This window comes from Diabrotica virgifera, chromosome 10 (assembly GCF_917563875.1).
Source record: "Diabrotica virgifera virgifera chromosome 10, PGI_DIABVI_V3a".
Classification (NCBI taxonomy): Eukaryota; Metazoa; Arthropoda; class Insecta; order Coleoptera; family Chrysomelidae; genus Diabrotica; species Diabrotica virgifera.
In genome coordinates this window covers 40,142,618-40,160,408 of record NC_065452.1, presented here as the reverse complement: position 1 = coordinate 40,160,408, position 17,791 = coordinate 40,142,618, and the positions used below count along the sequence as shown (strand labels likewise).

At 32.9% G+C, this 17,791-nt stretch overlaps 1 protein-coding gene across 2 annotated transcripts in view; it reads right to left on the bottom strand.

Annotated features, from left to right (window-relative positions):
- LOC126893477 (solute carrier organic anion transporter family member 74D) overlaps positions 1-17,580 on the bottom strand; it is a 72,224-nt gene extending 54,644 nt beyond the window's left edge. For both annotated transcript variants that reach the window (XM_050663734.1, XM_050663735.1), the window contains exons 1-2: positions 16,975-17,580; positions 1,903-2,352 (exon numbers count right to left, since the gene is read on the bottom strand). In XM_050663734.1, the coding sequence (XP_050519691.1) occupies positions 1,903-2,352; positions 16,975-17,251 (727 nt within the window). In that variant the 5' untranslated portion in view covers positions 17,252-17,580. The remainder of the gene's footprint in view (positions 1-1,902; positions 2,353-16,974) is intronic.
- Between the last annotated feature and the right edge of the window lie 211 nt (positions 17,581-17,791).

The following is a 17,791-nucleotide window of genomic DNA, read 5'->3' as shown; positions in this document are numbered from 1 at the left end:
ATTTTATTGGACTATTTAGAAACAACTAAGTATGTTTAGTATATGTTTGGTATACAGAATTTACTATTTGTGTGAGACAACGTGAGATAATCAATAGTAATTATAATATAATACTTAATTTTAACTGTGATTTGATTATGGATGCCTTGATTGCCCGTATTTTCCATCTTTTTCTGTCCGGTAATGTAAATTGAGTATCTCTTGTCAATTTTCCTCGTTTCTCAAAAACTGTTTTAGTCTGTCGATTCATGGTATTGGTATTCGTACTTATAATATCAATATCTGCTTTACAAATTTCTGTCACTTGCCTAGTAGTAATCATAGGTGTGCAGTGTGCACTAACCATTCCAGCTGTTTTTAGATCTTGACGTCTTCTATCTCACTTTATTTAAATAGCCTGACTTTAAGTTGTCCTCGTATACTCTTACTTCTTGTTTTCTTTTTACAATTTACTCCCTTCCAGTTGTTTGCCTTGTATAGCAATTTGAGCAGTATTTATATATATTATCGGTTTACAACTTTCTCCGTCTTCCGATAGCCGTTCGCCATTCATCTCTGTCCGCACATTGATCTACTTGCAGACCTCTTTCATCCATGGCTTTGTTTATTCCTGCCTGCCAACTTTTCCTCGGTCTGCCTCTTCTTCTACCTTGCGGTTTCCAGTTTTTTATTTGTTTTGGGATTCTGTCTTCGTGCATTCTTTGTACGTGACCAAACCATCGTAGTTGTATTTCATTGATTTCGTCATTTATTGTATGTGTGACCTTCATTATTTCTCGTATTCGTTCATTGGTGACATGTTCTCTTCTTGATCTTCCTGCAGCTCTTCTCCAGAAATCCATTTCGGTGACCTCTAACATTCGTTTTGCTTTTTCCTTCATAGGCCATACTTCGCAGCTGTATCTTATGATGCTTTTCACTACGGCGTTATAGATCTTTTTCTGGTTGTGGTTGTTTATCCGCTTGTCCCAGAGTACTGAGTTTAGGAGCGTAATTGCTTTCCTGTCCTGAGTATTTCGTTTTTTAATGGCTCCGTCCAGTGTTCCATCATTCGTGATTTTCATACCCAGGTATTTATATTCGTTACATTTACTGATTGTTTCTCCTCCTTCTAGTATCAAGTCCTGCTGCGTTCCACCGATATTCATATATTTGGGAATATTGTTCCTTAGGGACCCCGCTATAGAAGGGATCGTAACTGCCTATATTTTATATTTTCCGCTCCTTGGCTCTTTTTCTTGGTTTCTGTTAGTACCGCGAGGTCAATTTTTTGGTGTTTTAGTTCACTGAGCACTTCCGTTTGCTTTGTTGAGATTCCCTGAATGTTCCTTGTTCCAAATTTAAGTGTCCGTTTTCTTTGCCAAGTTCGTTTCCGTATTTCCATCCTTTTCCGAGACGATTTGGGTTTTTTAACATTTTTTTATTTTTTCCCAGTATCGACGATTTAGCCCGATGCCTCAACCCCCCAAACTGGAGGGCCAGGATTTTACATCAGAGTGTCCTTCTCTTAGATAGATTACCTTCGCTACGGCTGAGGAGTTCTATCTACCCCTTTGATCTCATACCAACCCTAAAATCAAGGGGCTGCCACGTCCGCCATCCATACCGTACCGAAAGTGTTCTTTCTTCTCCGCCATGGCTGCCGTTGTGGTCTTCATCCGTAGGGACCCTAAACAGGTCCTGAAACAAAAATAAGAAGAACTTCTGTTGGAGTGTAAGTAAAGAGAGTAATAAACTCCAACACAAGACAAGTAAGGAAAAAAAAGAAATTAACTAGATGTAAGCTATTGGAACCAATTGTAAAAAAACTAAAAACTAGGAGTATTTAAGATACATAAATACTGAAGCAAAAAAAAAATACCTGGTCAATTTCCAAATGTAAATCTACATTTGTATACTTACTGAAAAGTGCCGGTGTTTTTGATCTCTTGATGTTGTCGTCCATATAAGAAACACCAAGTGTATGATACAAGGAACCCCCTATTCCAGATATAAACTGGGCAGCAAACAGTATGAGTTGTGGAGAAGAATTGCCCTCTTCAAACTTGCAACCCTTACCTCCTTGGCGCTTTGCTTGACACAAATGTTTCCTTTGTTGCTGAAGCATGGCCGCTATTGTATGCTCGTTCGAATACATTGAGGCATTAGCAAATGCTTTATGCTCTAAAGTTAATGAGAGAGCGTCGTCACCCGCGCCGTACAGAAAATGGGGTAGTGCTGACATCAAGCAGAATAGAACCACGGTGTACATTCCGAGAGCCATCCAACGTGGTCGGTGACCTCGTCCTGCATAGTAGCTTAGGATTGCTGATACCAGCAGCTGACTGAGATCATTTCCTATTGTTATAATACCTAGTAATAAAAAAATGAATTTTTAATTCATTATTCATTCATTATTATTCATTATTCGTTAATTCAGGTAAATTATATGAGTCTTAAAAATAAAACGCATTCTAACGCACGTCAACAAAATATAATATGTAATAATATAGTATTTTTATGGTTCACTAATGGATATATTTAAGAGCAACATCCCGATAGCTATGAAATGGAAGGCATTTTACCATTGCGTTCTTCCTATTATGACATACGGAGCAGAAACTCTCACGCTTACAAAAACAACAGCACCAAAATTGGGAGTGGCACAGAGATGCATGGACAGATCGATTCCCGGCGTGACAAAAAAAGATAAAATAAGGAACCAATACCTAAGTAAAAGAAGAGGTATCACTGATGCCGTCGAACGTATAGCCAAGCTGAAATAGAATTGGGCAGGTCACGTAGCGAGACTAAAAGACTCAAGATCGACCAGAAAATTAATTGAATGGCGCCCAAGAGAAGATAACCACAGCAGAGGAAGACCACCAACACGTGTTTATCCACTTTCGAATTGATACCTCTATGGAGGGTTATCACTTTACCATTTGCTTACCTGTTTCAAAAAAGAATAATAAAAAGAACCAAAAACATATATATCACGGAAAGTGATGAAGTTGAGGAAAGCTTGGCAAATATTAAATCTAATATTTTAGCCTCATTCAAGGAAGTTTGTGGTGATAGCAATATAAATAAAATTAAATCATTCCCAAGACGAAGAACTCCATGTTCTTCTTCAGACTAAGAAGAACAATCGACTTTCTTCTTCTTCTTCTTCCTCTTTATAAGCAATTCTGCTTGTTCGTTGGCGGATTGATACCTCTATGGAAGATTATCACTCCATCTTTTGCGCTGTCGGCCGATACTTCTTCTCCCGATTGGTGATTTATCTCGTGCTATTTTGACCACACGTGTGTCCTCCATTCTGGTTATGTGGTTGTTCCATTATTTTTTTCTATTTAGTGTCCATTCGTTTATACACTGTACGTTATATTGTCTTTTAATATCTTCGCTCCTCTTTCGATCTCTCAGTGTATTTCCTGAAATTCTTCTCAGTACTCTCATCTCTGCCGTTTCCAGTATTCTTTGTGTTTTGGCTGTATCGGATCTTGTTTCTGATGCATATGTCATTATTGGTCTTACACTGGCTCTATAAATTCTTGACTTTATCTCAGTGTTAATATGTCGGTTTCGCCATATAGTGTTATTAAGGCATCCTGCCAATCTATTTGCTTTTTGAAGTTATACTTCTTTACGGGCGATATGAGGGTGAATTTTTATATGTTAAAACCTACGATCCGGGCGCATGCGCATTATAACTTTGTTCTGATTGGATGTTCAAATGACATGTCAAAAATTATTCAATATGTCGGCTGTGGCAAAGCTGTGGTTTGATTATTTATGGTTGTTGCGTTTTGAAATTTGTGTGAAAAGAAACAACAAACAAAAGTTAGTTAATAGTTATACTGCCTTTTTAAATAGTTTTCATATATATCTTTGGACTTTTGGACTATTTTGGACAAGGACTCATTTTAATTTGGTAAGTAGTTTTTATTATAATCATATTGTAATTATACATTTGGATTAGGTTGGAATAAATTTATTTTCTCAAGAATGGGGATTTTAGAGAGAAATCCGAAATTAGGTCCGATTTTTATTTTTAAATTATGATTTTTTGGCGTAGATTTATTTATCTAGTAGGTATGTAATGCTTTGATTTACATGCTTAATTTGACTACCAACAAAGGTTCTACCAATCTTCATCTAATATATTGTTTTCTTACTGTTTTGTTATATTTTAACATTTTCTTCCACAAAAATCAAACTACATAATTTGATTTAAATTCAGAATAACTGTCAAACAGTAAAACGTTCAGTTGCCCTATTTTTCCACATGACAAATAATGAGTAATTGGATGAGTGAGTCTAGGTTTCGATTACGAATCAAAGCGTCCCCAAATTCGCGGGTTCGAATCCCGATGCAAGTTTTTATTTTTGAAGTTATACTTTTTTAGGCGCGATTGAGAGTAAAATTTTTCATAAATCTGCGCGCATGCGCACACAGACAGTATGACGTTTAGTTGCTAATCTTTCAAATTATGTATCAGCGCAAATAAGCCATTAAAATAATATATTAGTGTTTTTTAGTAAATGTATTATTTATTATAATTTTGTGTGTTTGGATTTGTCTTCCTTGGGCGTAAAATAATAAAACATTTATTTTTATATTTCACTTGTCACCGTGATGTGTAATTATGTATATCTGAAACGTCAGTAACATGCGCCTTGATGGCCTGGTTGGTACAGCATTGGACCAGAGATCGAGAAATCGCGAGATTGCGGGTTCAAATCCCGGACGATTCATACTTTTTTTTTTAATATTTGGCATAGTTAAGTTTTGGTTAATTTTTGGTAATTATTTTTAATTTTTTGTATTGTAACTGTTAAGTATATTTATTTCGTTGAACTTATATAATAGAAGTATAACTTCTTACGTGCGTACAAAGTACACACACATTCTTTTTGTACTTGATTTCTCACTTCTTTGTCTAGGTCTCCGTAACTTGACAATGTAATTCCAAGGTATTTTACTTCCATTACTTGTTCAATACTGATACCATCAATTTCTATTTTGCATCTGATTGGTTCTTTACTGATTACTACTGTTTTGGTTTTCTGAAATGAAATTGTCATATTGAATTATTTTGCTCTTACGTTAAATCTGTGGACTAATCTTTGTAGACTATCTTCATCTTGGGCTATCAATATTGCGTCGTCTGCGTAGTAGAGTATTTTTACTTTTTCTTCCCATTCTATATCCTCTTCCTTTGTTGACGTTTTTGATGATTTCATCCATGATTAAATTGAAAAGCATAGGACTCAATGAGTCTTCCTGTCTTATTCCGCTGACTATATCTATAGGTTCTGTAAGTTGTCCTTCTATTCTGACTTCCATTTTGTTGTTTTGGTAGATGTTCTCAATAGTTTTTATGATATCTAGAGGGACTTCTCTATTATACAGAAGATGGATTACATCTTTGAGTCTTACTCTGTCAAATGCTTTCTTTAAGTCAATCAGACCTAGAAATGCTGGTCTATTATACTCTAGTGATTTCTCGGTAATTTGCTTTATGACGAATATTGCATCTGTACACGATCTTCCACTACGAAACCCCTCTTTTTCATCTGCTAAACTTATCCACTGATTTATTACGTTTTGTAAGATTTTAGTTGTAAGTTTTAGGGTAGTATTTAACAAGTTGATACCTCTGTAGTTTTCTGGCTGATTTTTATCTCCTTTTTTGAATAGAAGAATTAGTTCGCTCGTTTTCCATTCTTCCGGTATTTTATTGTGTTTTATGATTTTGTTAATTAATGTTGTTAATTGTTCTGTCATTGCTGCTCCACAATATTTCAGTAATTCTTTTGGTATTCCATCCTTACCTGCAGCTTTGCCGTTCTTCAGCTTTTCGAGTGTTTTTCGTACTTCCTGTGCACTTATATTAACATCATCATTTGTGGTAATTTCTGGTGTTTCCTGTTCTAGCAACATTTTTTCTTCCTCTGCATAAAGCTTTTTTAAATAGTCAATCCATGTATCCTTTTCTATGTGTTTTGGTTCTATTAGTTCCTTTACCTCCGTTCTTTGACCTCTTAAAAAGCGCCATATTTCCTTTTGGAGAACATAAAAATAATGTTCCATTTCTTTCGAAAAACGTTACCAGTGATCATTTTTTATTCTTCTTACTACTGAATGTGTTTCGTTCCTTATAGTCTTATAATAATTATCGTATGCCTCTTGTGTTTTAGTTGACATGTATTTTGGGTAAGCTTTTTTCTTCTCTTTGCATTTTTCCTTCACTTCTATACAAAACCATAGAGTTCTTCGTCTTGGAAGCGATTTATTTTTATTAATGTTTTTTTCACCAGGAACTTCCTTGGCTGAGGCTAAGATATTAGACTTAATTTTTGCCCAGCTTTCTTCGACTCCGTCACTTTCTGTGATATACATGTTGCTGTTTTTTTCCGTTATTCTTCTTTGGAAAAGGTATCTTGTGGAGTCGTCCTGTAAGCTTTCGACTTTAATGTTGGTGGTGTATTCTGCTGTTTTGTTATCACATATATGTGTTTTCATTCTGATTTTGCACAATACCAATTTATGATCGCTTCTTATTTCTGCTGATGTTAGTGCTCTTACATCCAAGATTAGATACGGGTGTAACTCTCTATTCGACAGAATATAGTCTATCGTAGATCTTTGTCCTCTAGTTTTTTAAAAAATGTATTTGTATTGTTCTTTGTGAGGAAAAATGTATTGTTAATTCGTATTTCATTTATACTGCAGAGGTCCGTCAGAAGGTCTTTGTTTTCATTTATGATATTTTCATTATATTGCTGTTTTATTCCCGGAACGTTATCGACGTTAAAACCGGAAACAAGAGAAATTTTTACAAATGAAAAAGTTAATATAATTACACAGGAAGTTCGAAATATACTTGAAAAGCTAAAGAAGGAAAAGCTGCAGGTAAAGACGGAATACCAAAAGAATTACTGATATATTGTGGAGCAACGTTGACACAACAATTAACAACATTAGTTAGCAAAATTATAAAACATAATAAAATACCGAAAAATTGGAGAAATAGCTAACTAATTGTACTATTCAATAATCAAAATACTAAACAGCCACAAAACTACAGAGGTATAAACTTGTTAAAAATACTATTCTAACATTTCAAAACTAAAATTTTTCAAGAACTTGTGAATCAGAGGATAAGTGTAGGAGATGAAAAATAGGGTATTTGTACTGGAATATCGTCTACAGATGAAATTTTCGTTATAAAGTAAATTACTGAGGTATCAATAGAGTACAGTAGATCAGCATTTCTGCGTACGATTGACTTGAAGAAAGAATTTGAGAGAGTAAAATTCAAATATGTAATCTTCTGTATATCATATAATCAGATCTAAGCATCCTAATACCTCTCTTCAAAAAAGGAGGCAAATCGGACCCGGAGAATTACAGGGGAATTAATTTATTAAACACAACATTAAAATTGACAACCAAAGTGATAACAAACTAACTGAATGAAATTATAACATTAGCAGAAGAACAACAAGGTTTTAGGTCAGGAAAATCATGCACCGACACTATATTTATAATGAGGCAGATTCAAGGGAATCATCAGAATACAACAAACCGACATATTTATGTTTCGTGGACCTTAAGAAAACATTTAACACGTTCAAATTAAATGACGTAATCCGTTTGTTACACTCAAGAGAGGTACCTCTAGGAATAACTAAATCGATCGAAAACATCTACTAGAAAAGCAAAATCAAAGTAAAAGTAGAAAATAAACTATCTGACCCCATTGAATCTGACAATGGAATAGGACAGGGGGATTCCCTGAGTCCTTTATTGTTCAACCTGATCATGGATAAAATAATAAAAAAGAGAACTAAGAAGGGATACCAAATGGGAGAAAAACAACTTAAAATATCTGCTATGCCGACGATGCAATACTAATCTCTCAAAGTGAAGATGATTTAGAACGTATGCTGCGCCAATTTAACAAAACCGTCAGAAAAACTTAACATGTTAATTTCCCCAAAAATGACAAAACGCATGGTTATAACAGCAAATCCAATAAGATGTAAATTAGAGCTGGATGGTCAGATAATAGAAAAAGTGATGGAGTTTAAATACCTAGGCATCACACGATTTAGCTACGGAACAAAATTTAGCTGAAACAAAAGTGGAAGATCAAGTGAATAGAGCAAACATAGCCGCCGGCTGCCTTAATGGCACACTGGAGAAATAAAAAATCGGAAAAGAAATGAAGGCAAAATTTACAAATTAGTCATCAGACCAGTAATGACATACACGGCAGAAACACTACCTGACACAGAAAGGAAAAAAATATTGCTCGAAACAGTGGAGATCAAAACCCTTCGAAAAATCGATGTTAAGACATGATGGGACAGCGCTAAAAGTATAGATAAACGACGGAGATACAAGGTGGAGAACATTATTAACTAGGTAAGAAACAGAACAGTAGAATGGCATGACCACATAAACCGAATGACATCAAATAGAGTAGTAAGGGTAGCGAGCGACAGTTCCTCAATAGAAAGACGATCAGTGGGAAGACCACGAAAACTATGGAAGGACAAATTATTGGAGACACACAGAGGCGTGCGGTCCATGGAAGCGGGGGAAGCGCCGCTTCCCTATTTATTCGTTGATATAAGAAAATATATTATTAATTAATATTTAATAATAAAAATTCATTCAGTGTTAAAATTTCAAACGAATCGGTCGTGTATCGAGTGAGTTAAATTATACAGGTTTTTTATAGTCATTAATGGACAATAATAACATGGATAACGATATACCTCCTGAACCACCAGATCGAGGAAAAAATGTAAAATTCAACAACGAAGGCGAGATTATGGAAACGGAATTGGAAACACCCGGATTAGGTAGTATTCAGAAAAATACGCAGGTAACGGAAAATCATGATAAAAATAAATATTCAGAGGCTTCGGTAAGTCAAAATAATATTTCTAATCAAAATACAGTAATATCAAAAAGATTTAATTTTACAAATAACAGTCAGTTAGGTGAGGTAAATACCACTCCGAGCGTAAATAATAGTCAGGTAATTAAGAACGCAAACAAAAACTTGTATACTGCAACGGATAATGGACCTTATTATGTCTATATTGAAAATAGTCTAGGCAACATTGGAAAATTTTATCGGATTGGGACAGCAAAAATTATAAATAATTCGGTTCCGGAGATTCAAAATAATATTAAACAAATAACCGTTATAGGTAGAAATAAAGTTAAGGTAGAACTAAATTCGGGAGCAAGTGCAAATAAATTAATATTGTCAGAAAATTTAGCTATTAAAAATTATAATGCGTATTTACCAAATTTTCTTATTCAAAAAAAGGGCGTAATTAAGTTGGTAGATAAAGATTTAGATACAAAAGAATTGAAATCATTAATTAAACCAAGATACGGATATAATTTTGATGTTATAGACGTCAAAAGAATAAATAGAAAGGTTATAAATTCAGAAGGAAATGCAGATTTTGTACCTACATCTACCATAATTGTTACATTTAAAGGGCAAATAGTGCCACATCAGGTAGTTATAGAAAAATTAGTGTACGAAGTAGAAACGTATCAACCGAGATTAATTCAATGTTTGAAATGTTTACGGTACGGACACGTTAGTTTTCAGTGTAGAGGAACAGACAGGTGTAGGTTTTGTGCTGGAGAACATGAGAGTTTAAAATGTTTAGATAAAGAGTCAGTAAAATGCATATTATGTAACGGGAATCATTCCGCAACAGATATAAGGGCTGAGTGTCCAGAAAGAGAAAAACAAAAGAGTATTAAAAATATAATGAACGTAGAAAAAATATCTTATTATGAGGCTAAAACAAAATATCAAAAAAATTTCTCATCGGCAGTAAAAAATAGTCAAACATCGAATCATTATACAATAACAAAACGTAGAAGAACAGAAAGTGTTAATTCGATAACAAACGATACGGCAACGCTTGAACAACGTAAAGAAATACTAAGTAAACCGAAACCACAATCACAAACAGTCTATAGTAATTTTCATAATGTACCACAGTATCATAATATTTCATCTAATTTACAAATAAATAAAAAAAATGTGTGTGATAATATTTTGGAATGCTTTACAACTATTCTCAATAATTTAAATCAATCTTTAGAAGCAAATACATTGTTAGTTTTAAAAAATAGTATAGAAAAAATTCTTACTAGAAATGGCTAATCTAAATTTCCTACAATGGAATGGTAGATCAGTATTATCAAATAAAGGTACTTTAGAGAAATATCTTTTTGACAAGAATATATCTGTATGCTTTTTGTCAGAAACCTGGTTTAAACCAAACATAAATATTAAATTCACAGGGTATAATATTTTTCGAGAAGATAGAGGTGATGGATATGGAGGAGTGGCTGTACTGCTAAAAGGAGGTATAGGTTTTTCTCCAGCTCCAGCATTTCATAAAATCAATAATGTAATGTGCAAACAGGTAACCATTCACTTAAATTTAGGAAAAAAGATAAATATATACTCTATTTATGTAAAACCAGGGTTATCTATATCTAAAAATGATTGGAAAATTTTTTTACCAGTTTAAAAAAACCATTTTTAATTGGTGGAGACTTTAATAGTCACAATATTGCTTGGGGTTGTAGTACTACGGATCGAGCGGGTAAAAATCTATTAGAAGCATGCGATGAGAGTGGTACTGTATATTTAAATACTGGTAAAGAAACGGTATTACCAAGGCCGGGATTTTTTAATAAATCAGCTATAGATATTACCTTTTGTACAACCGATATTGCTCATTTATTTGAATGGGATGTAGACGATACAACACTAGGCTCAGATCATTATGTAATTTGTATGAAAATGAATATAAACGTTAGTGTAAGTAATATAGATTTTAAAACTAATTGGAAAAAATGGAATGTTGATAAAGCAGATTGGGAGATTTTTTCCTACCATATGGAACAATATGCACAAACTCATAAAGGCAGTCACAGATATACAGAGTTTATTACTAAACTAAATGAGGTCAATGCAATCAGTATACCAGAGAAGCGAAAATCGATTAATCCAAAATTTAATAAACATTGGTGGAATCAGGAATGTAGTAGGGCAGTCGAAGAACAAAAGGTAGCATTAAGACGGTACAAGAAAAAAGGAACAATGGAAAACTACATTAATTATAATAAATGTGTAGCCCAAACGAAAAAAATTATACATCAGAATAAAAAGAAAACGTGGAAAGAATTTTGCATGTCTTTAAACAGAAACACAGATATTAAAAATATTTGGGGACAGGTTAAAAAGCTAAAGAATGTGTACAAACCACCAATAAATTCAACAATAGAAGGGGAATGGACAACAACTTTCTTTAATAAAATTGCACCGCCAGGTCCGCGACAAAATATATTGTATCCAGTAAATACAGAAAGACACAGTCTAACTAAAAAATTTTCTATGGACGAATTAGAGTCATCCATTAAAACAACTAAAAATACAGCTCCTGGAATAGATAATATACACTATGTTATGCTAAATAAGTTAGGGATGGCTGCAAAGGAGATGATCTTGGCAATATACAATGATATATGGATAACTGAAAGTTACCCCTCTAGTTGGAAAGAATTCTTAGTTGTTCCTTTTCTGAAACCAGATCGAAGTCCTGAATCACCAGATTCATATAGAGGTATCTCTTTGGGATCTTGTATTGCTAAAACTTTTGAACGAATGGTTAAAATCAGATTGGAGAAGTGGCTAGAACTTAATAAAAAAATGTCAATGACCCAATTCGGCTTCAGAAAAGGTTATTCTGGTACAGAAAATCTAAGTCATTTAATAACAGATATTAATTTATCCTTCACTAACAATAAATCAGTTACATCTCTATTTATAGATATTGAAAGTGCATACGATAATGTTAACCTCAACATATTGTATAATAAAATGATTGAAGTTGGATTACCAGAGTCTTTTAACACAAAAATAATCAAGTTGTATAGTAATAGAAAATTGTATCTTCAAATTAACAACGAACGCTTAGGACCACAAATAGCTCAAGACGGATTACCACAAGGAGGAATATTAAGTCCAATTTTATACCTAATATATACATATGATTTGGAAAAATCGGTAACAGATACTAAAATATTACAATTTGCAGACGATTTGGTAATTTATAGTGACCAAAGAGAAATAAATACAGGTGTAGAAAAGGTAAAACAGAGCTACACTGCAATTAGAAATTGGGCGTTTAAAAATGGTCTGTCCCTTTCAAATAAAAAAACACAAGCATGTATATTTACCAAACGTAGGAAAGGCATTCCAAAGGAAATAGAAGTAATAGATGGTATTAAATTTCCGGTTAAAAAATCAATAAAATATCTTGGGGTGATTTTGGATCAGAAACTCTTATGGAAGGAACATATAGAAAACACAGTTAAGAAAGCAGAAAGGGGAGTGAACGTGTTGAGAACCATTTCACATTCTAAATGGGGAGCAGATCCTAATATTTCCTTACTGATGTATAGATCCTATATTAGATCAATAATAGACTATGGATCTATTTTCTATGCAGATGCAGCAAATGTTCATCTACAAAAAATTGAAAATGTTGTCAATAAATGTTTAAGACTTTGCATAGGTGCTTTAAAATCTACTCCAATAAATAATCTACATGTGGAGTGCGCAGAGATGCCATTAAGGTTAAGAAGAAATAAACTGTGTAGTCAATTCTTAGTAAATTTATCACATAAAGAATCAGAAATAATTAATAAAATTCATTGGCTTTCGATAAATGATTTAATAAAAGGTTATTGGAAAAAAAAGAAATCTCCCTGTATTGCTGAATGTTATAGAGAACTGGCAGAATATAAAGAAACTTTACATACAACCCCAATTAATTTAAATTATATTTTTAATACAGTACAATTAAAAAATTTAAAAATAAACTTCCTAAGAGATTATTCCAATTACCCAACATGTATTAGAGATGTGATGTTTAAAGCTGATATTAAAGAACTATCATCAAATGCTTATCAAATCTACACCGATGCTTCCAAAAGTACTAAAGGAACAGCATGTGCAATATACGATCCTCAAACAAATGAGAGTAAGATGTTTAAATTAAACGCAAATAGTAGCATATACTCAGCTGAATTAATAGGCATATTAGAAGCCCTAAAATACTGCCAACATCTTCCAAACAAGAAAATTTATATTTTCTCTGACAGTAAAAGTGCTTTGCAAAAAATTAAGCACCTTCAATCTACATCTAAAATAAATTATATCATCTTAGAAATATTACAAAAAGTTGAAGAATTAAATAAAGATTTCAAAACAATACATCTAATATGGGTCAAAAGCCATTGTGGAATACTGGGCAATGAAACAGTTGATGTCTTAGCTAAAAGGGCCATACACGAAGGAGAAGGAACAAAATACAAATGTACAACAAATGAAATAAAAAAAGTTATTAACAACGTTTGGAAATCAAAATGGGAAGAAGATAATAAAAACAATCAAAAAGGCAAACATTACAAAGAAATTCAAGAAACGATTCCCAAAAAACCATGGTTTATAAAGGGGAATCTTTCCAAAAATGCAATAAGAAAAATTTGTCGTTTGAGGTTTAATCACGTACCGGTTCCCAAATTTCTATTTAAAATTCGTTTAAAAACCGATCCATATTGCAATTGTGGAGAAATAGGAGACGCAGAGCATCAAATATTAAATTGCTCTCTAATACAAGCTCAAGTGAAAATCTTTTTGGACAAAATTTATAAGTTAAAGGATGTCATACATCCAATTAATTTAAAATTCTTATTAAATCAAAGTAATAATCCACAACTGGTCATTTTATTATGTGAACATATTAAAAATATTAAACTGGAAATATGAGTAGCTATGGTTAACTATCTGTATTTAGAATTAGATAAATATTGTAAAAAAAAATGTAAAAACAATGTAATAAAAAAAAACAGAAACCATTAAGAAGACGAATAACCTCCGCGAGGATGAATCGGGTTTTAGTCTTACCGTAATGGAAAAAAAAAACAAAAAACCAAAAAAAAAAAAAAATAAAAAAACAAAAAAAAAACAAATAGAAAAAAAAAAGAAAACAAAAAAAAAACAAAAAACAAAAAAAAAAAGCAAAAAAAAAAATATATATAACAAAAAAAAATAAAAAAGATACAAAAAAAAGGAAAAAAAAATATAATTGAATAAAAAGATGAAAAATATAATGAAAACTAAAAGTAAAAAATGTGAATGTAAAATAATAATAATAATAATGATATGATGATATTGTAATGTATACATAGGGAAGTAAAATAAACATAGAGTAGTTGAAATTAATGTAAAAATGAGCAAACTCGGTTAGATGGGCGAATGGACCCTAAGGTCCGCAGTCATACAAACCCAAGAAAAAAAAAATAATAAAAATTTTTTCCCTAATCCAAATAATCTACATATTACCTAGCCAATAGGCATTGAAAAATATTAAAAATTAATCGCGTACGAACGAACTCAATATGCACACAATTCAACTATTTGCTCCACTCCTGGCAGAAGCTCATCTCAAAATCGCCGCTTGTCATGCAGTTGTCCCTTTTAAAATTGGTCAGGGTTCAATGACCGTACCCACTAGTCGCGCGAATTTTGGTATGCCATGGAAGCGCTCGTCGTATCGCCTTCCGGAAAGTGAGATGCTCCGACTGTTACTGCTGCTAAGGGGTGCTTAGGTATTACATACATACATTCGCTTAAAGAATATTTCGATTTAAATTTTTTGCAGAGGTATGTCCTTTTACTGATCTTTTATTTGACATTTTACAGAAATCAAATGGTATTGCATTTTGTATAAGAGAAATTGATGACTTTATTAATACGATAAATAAAAAAACGAGAGCAATTTAAAAATATTTGGGATAAAACTGAACATATGGGGTTTGAACATGAAAGAAAAATAATGAAGATTGATAATTTCGGAGACAGAGAGACAGAGAAAACAGAGGAAACAAAGAAACCTTTTGATAATATTCTACAACAAATGAATTCTAGCTTTCAAAATTTTAACGATTTAAAATTTGTAGAATTATATATAATCTTAATATTTCTAATTATAATTCATCAAAATTTCCCACAGAGGAATTTATGTCATTACGATTAAATAATGAAAATTTTTTGATATCCCAGCTTGGCATTCTCAGTTAAGTATCATTTATGGAACAACTGACATGAATGATAAAGAAATACCCAGAAATCTGGGATTTCTTTATAACCACTGGTTTAAACAAGTCGCTGTGTGAAGTGGTCAAGTTGTGTGAATTAGTACTACTAACTATCCCAGCCACAAGTGCATCAGTTGAACGGAGTTTTGCAGTATTAAGATGCATTAAAAGTTTCAAATTAAGAGTTTAAAAGAAATTCAACAAGCGAAGACAGACTTTGAAAATTTGCCCTATTATCCATTAAAAAAGACTGCATTCAACAATTATCAGAAGTTGATAGGAGAATAGACCTCGAGTATAAATAAGTGTCATTTTAGTGAAAGTTGTGTGTTGTGGAAAATGCCTCGGAGTATATTTTTTTTAAATAGGATTCTTCTTTAGAAAACCAAGCCCGGCGCGAGGACTCAAGGCCCCAGCTAGCAATACACATCAATGATAGGTCACTAGTCACTAGAAATAGCGGGAATAGAGTGCCTCACGCATTCACGCGTCACGGATTTAGTGTGTGAGTCCTTGTACGCAGGACGTCTCACATAATTAAGTACTTTGCTGATAGAGAGCCTCTGCGCATCAGAGTGTTATCAGGTGGAAAGTTGCTCGACCCTCGACCCTTAAGAAAATATTTTTATATCCTTATTGAATCACTTCCCCTTTCGAAAAAGTCACCGCACGCCACTGGAGACACATTAAAAAACACAAAGGGTCATGTCTGTATAAAAAGATATAAAAAAGAAGATGAATAATCTTCTTTATAATAGAGAAGATCTCCTAAATATCATAAAAATTATTGAAAACATCAACGCAAGAAAATGGAACTCAAAATACACTGATAACTTACAGAACCTAAAGACACACACAACGAAATTAAACAGGAACTTATTGAGCTCTATGTCCTTCAATTTATTCATGGATGAAATCATCAAAAGTGCCAACAAAGGAAGGAGGAACAGAATGGGAAACAAGGAAGTAAAAATACTCTGTTACTCTGCAATATTGATAGCCCAAGATGAAGATATTCTGCAAAGACCGGTACACAGATTTAATACGTATAAGAGCAAAATAATTTAATATGATAATTTCAACTTAATAAAATACCTTAGAATTATAATGTCTAGCTATGTAGATCTGGAAAAACAGGTGATATATTATCTCCACAAAAGCAAATAGACTGGCAGGACGCCCTAATAACGCTATAGGGCACAACCTACATATTATCACTGAGAAGCCAAGAATTTATAAAACCAGTGTAACACCAATAATGACACATGAATTAAAAACAAGATTCGACACAGACACAACACAAATACTACTGGAAACAGCAGAAATGAGAATAATGTGAAGAATTACAGCTTACAGCAAACAAGCGATCTAAAGAGGAGTAAAAACATTAGGAAAATGTAACGTAGAGTACATAAAAACTAATGTGCACTAAATAGCAAAAAGAATGGAGTAACCACATAAGCAGAATTGGTGGCCAAAGCAGCAAGAGAGAAATCACCAATTCGCAAAAAATCATCGGACGACCGCGCAAAAGATGAAGTGACAACTTTCATAGAGGCATCAATCCGCCAATGAAAAGCAGAATTATTTTAAATATGCGTTTGTCCGTGAAAAAATAAATAAATAAAAATCCAGGACGGTAGACGTGAAAATGGCTATACCAAAACATAAACAGACAAATATAGAAACAATAGAAATAAAAATAATATAGTGTCAATATAGCTCATTACGTGTATCACTCTAAATAACAACATAATGTGTACCTGTGGTTCTGCTTGGTATTTTAAACCTTTTTTCCAGTGTTGTAATCGTCCCATTAAAATAGGCATATGCCGCTGAAAAAGCGCATCCTAACACTCCGTATAAAAACACATAAGCTTTCTTATTAGCGAACTTTTGCAAGAAGGCCCCCTTTATGAACCAAAACCCGCACGACGTTTCTTCAGTTAAAGAGAGCTCCTCAAGAAATTCACTTTGACTATACACAGTCGGAAAAATTCCTTGGATCTCTTCTTTAGCGATCACTTTATTTCCATCCATGATATACACACATTTATCGATTCAAAACAAACTTTTGCTTCAATGCAGCGCTCAGAAACATATCTCGATGCAAAACAAACTGTAGCACTGTCTTCTCATTGTAGTCAATCGGCTGAGAAAAGTTTCTGTCATATCTACCCTCTACCTGTTACATAATTTATAAATATTTTGTGTGGAATGCTAGATATTTTACAAATGGTGAAATGACGTAATAGTTTTTTCTCTTTTGATTGATAAGTCGCCTAGAACAATGTGAAGATATACATATTTGATGTATTTAATACCGTTGTTTGCTTTTTGATATGGATATTCACAATATACAAGTGTTTCTTCTTTCGTATAGAATAATATCTATTTATTTTTATCAGGGACAATATTAACTCAGTTTACCGCAAGAAAAATATCATATTTAGAGATCTTTTTCTTAACACCTGTGATTAAAAGCTATAAATTTACGGGAAATACACTGCTGAACAGAAATTAGTGATAAATATGTGATTGATTATACCGTTACGTGATGGAAATTTATTTTTATCTTAT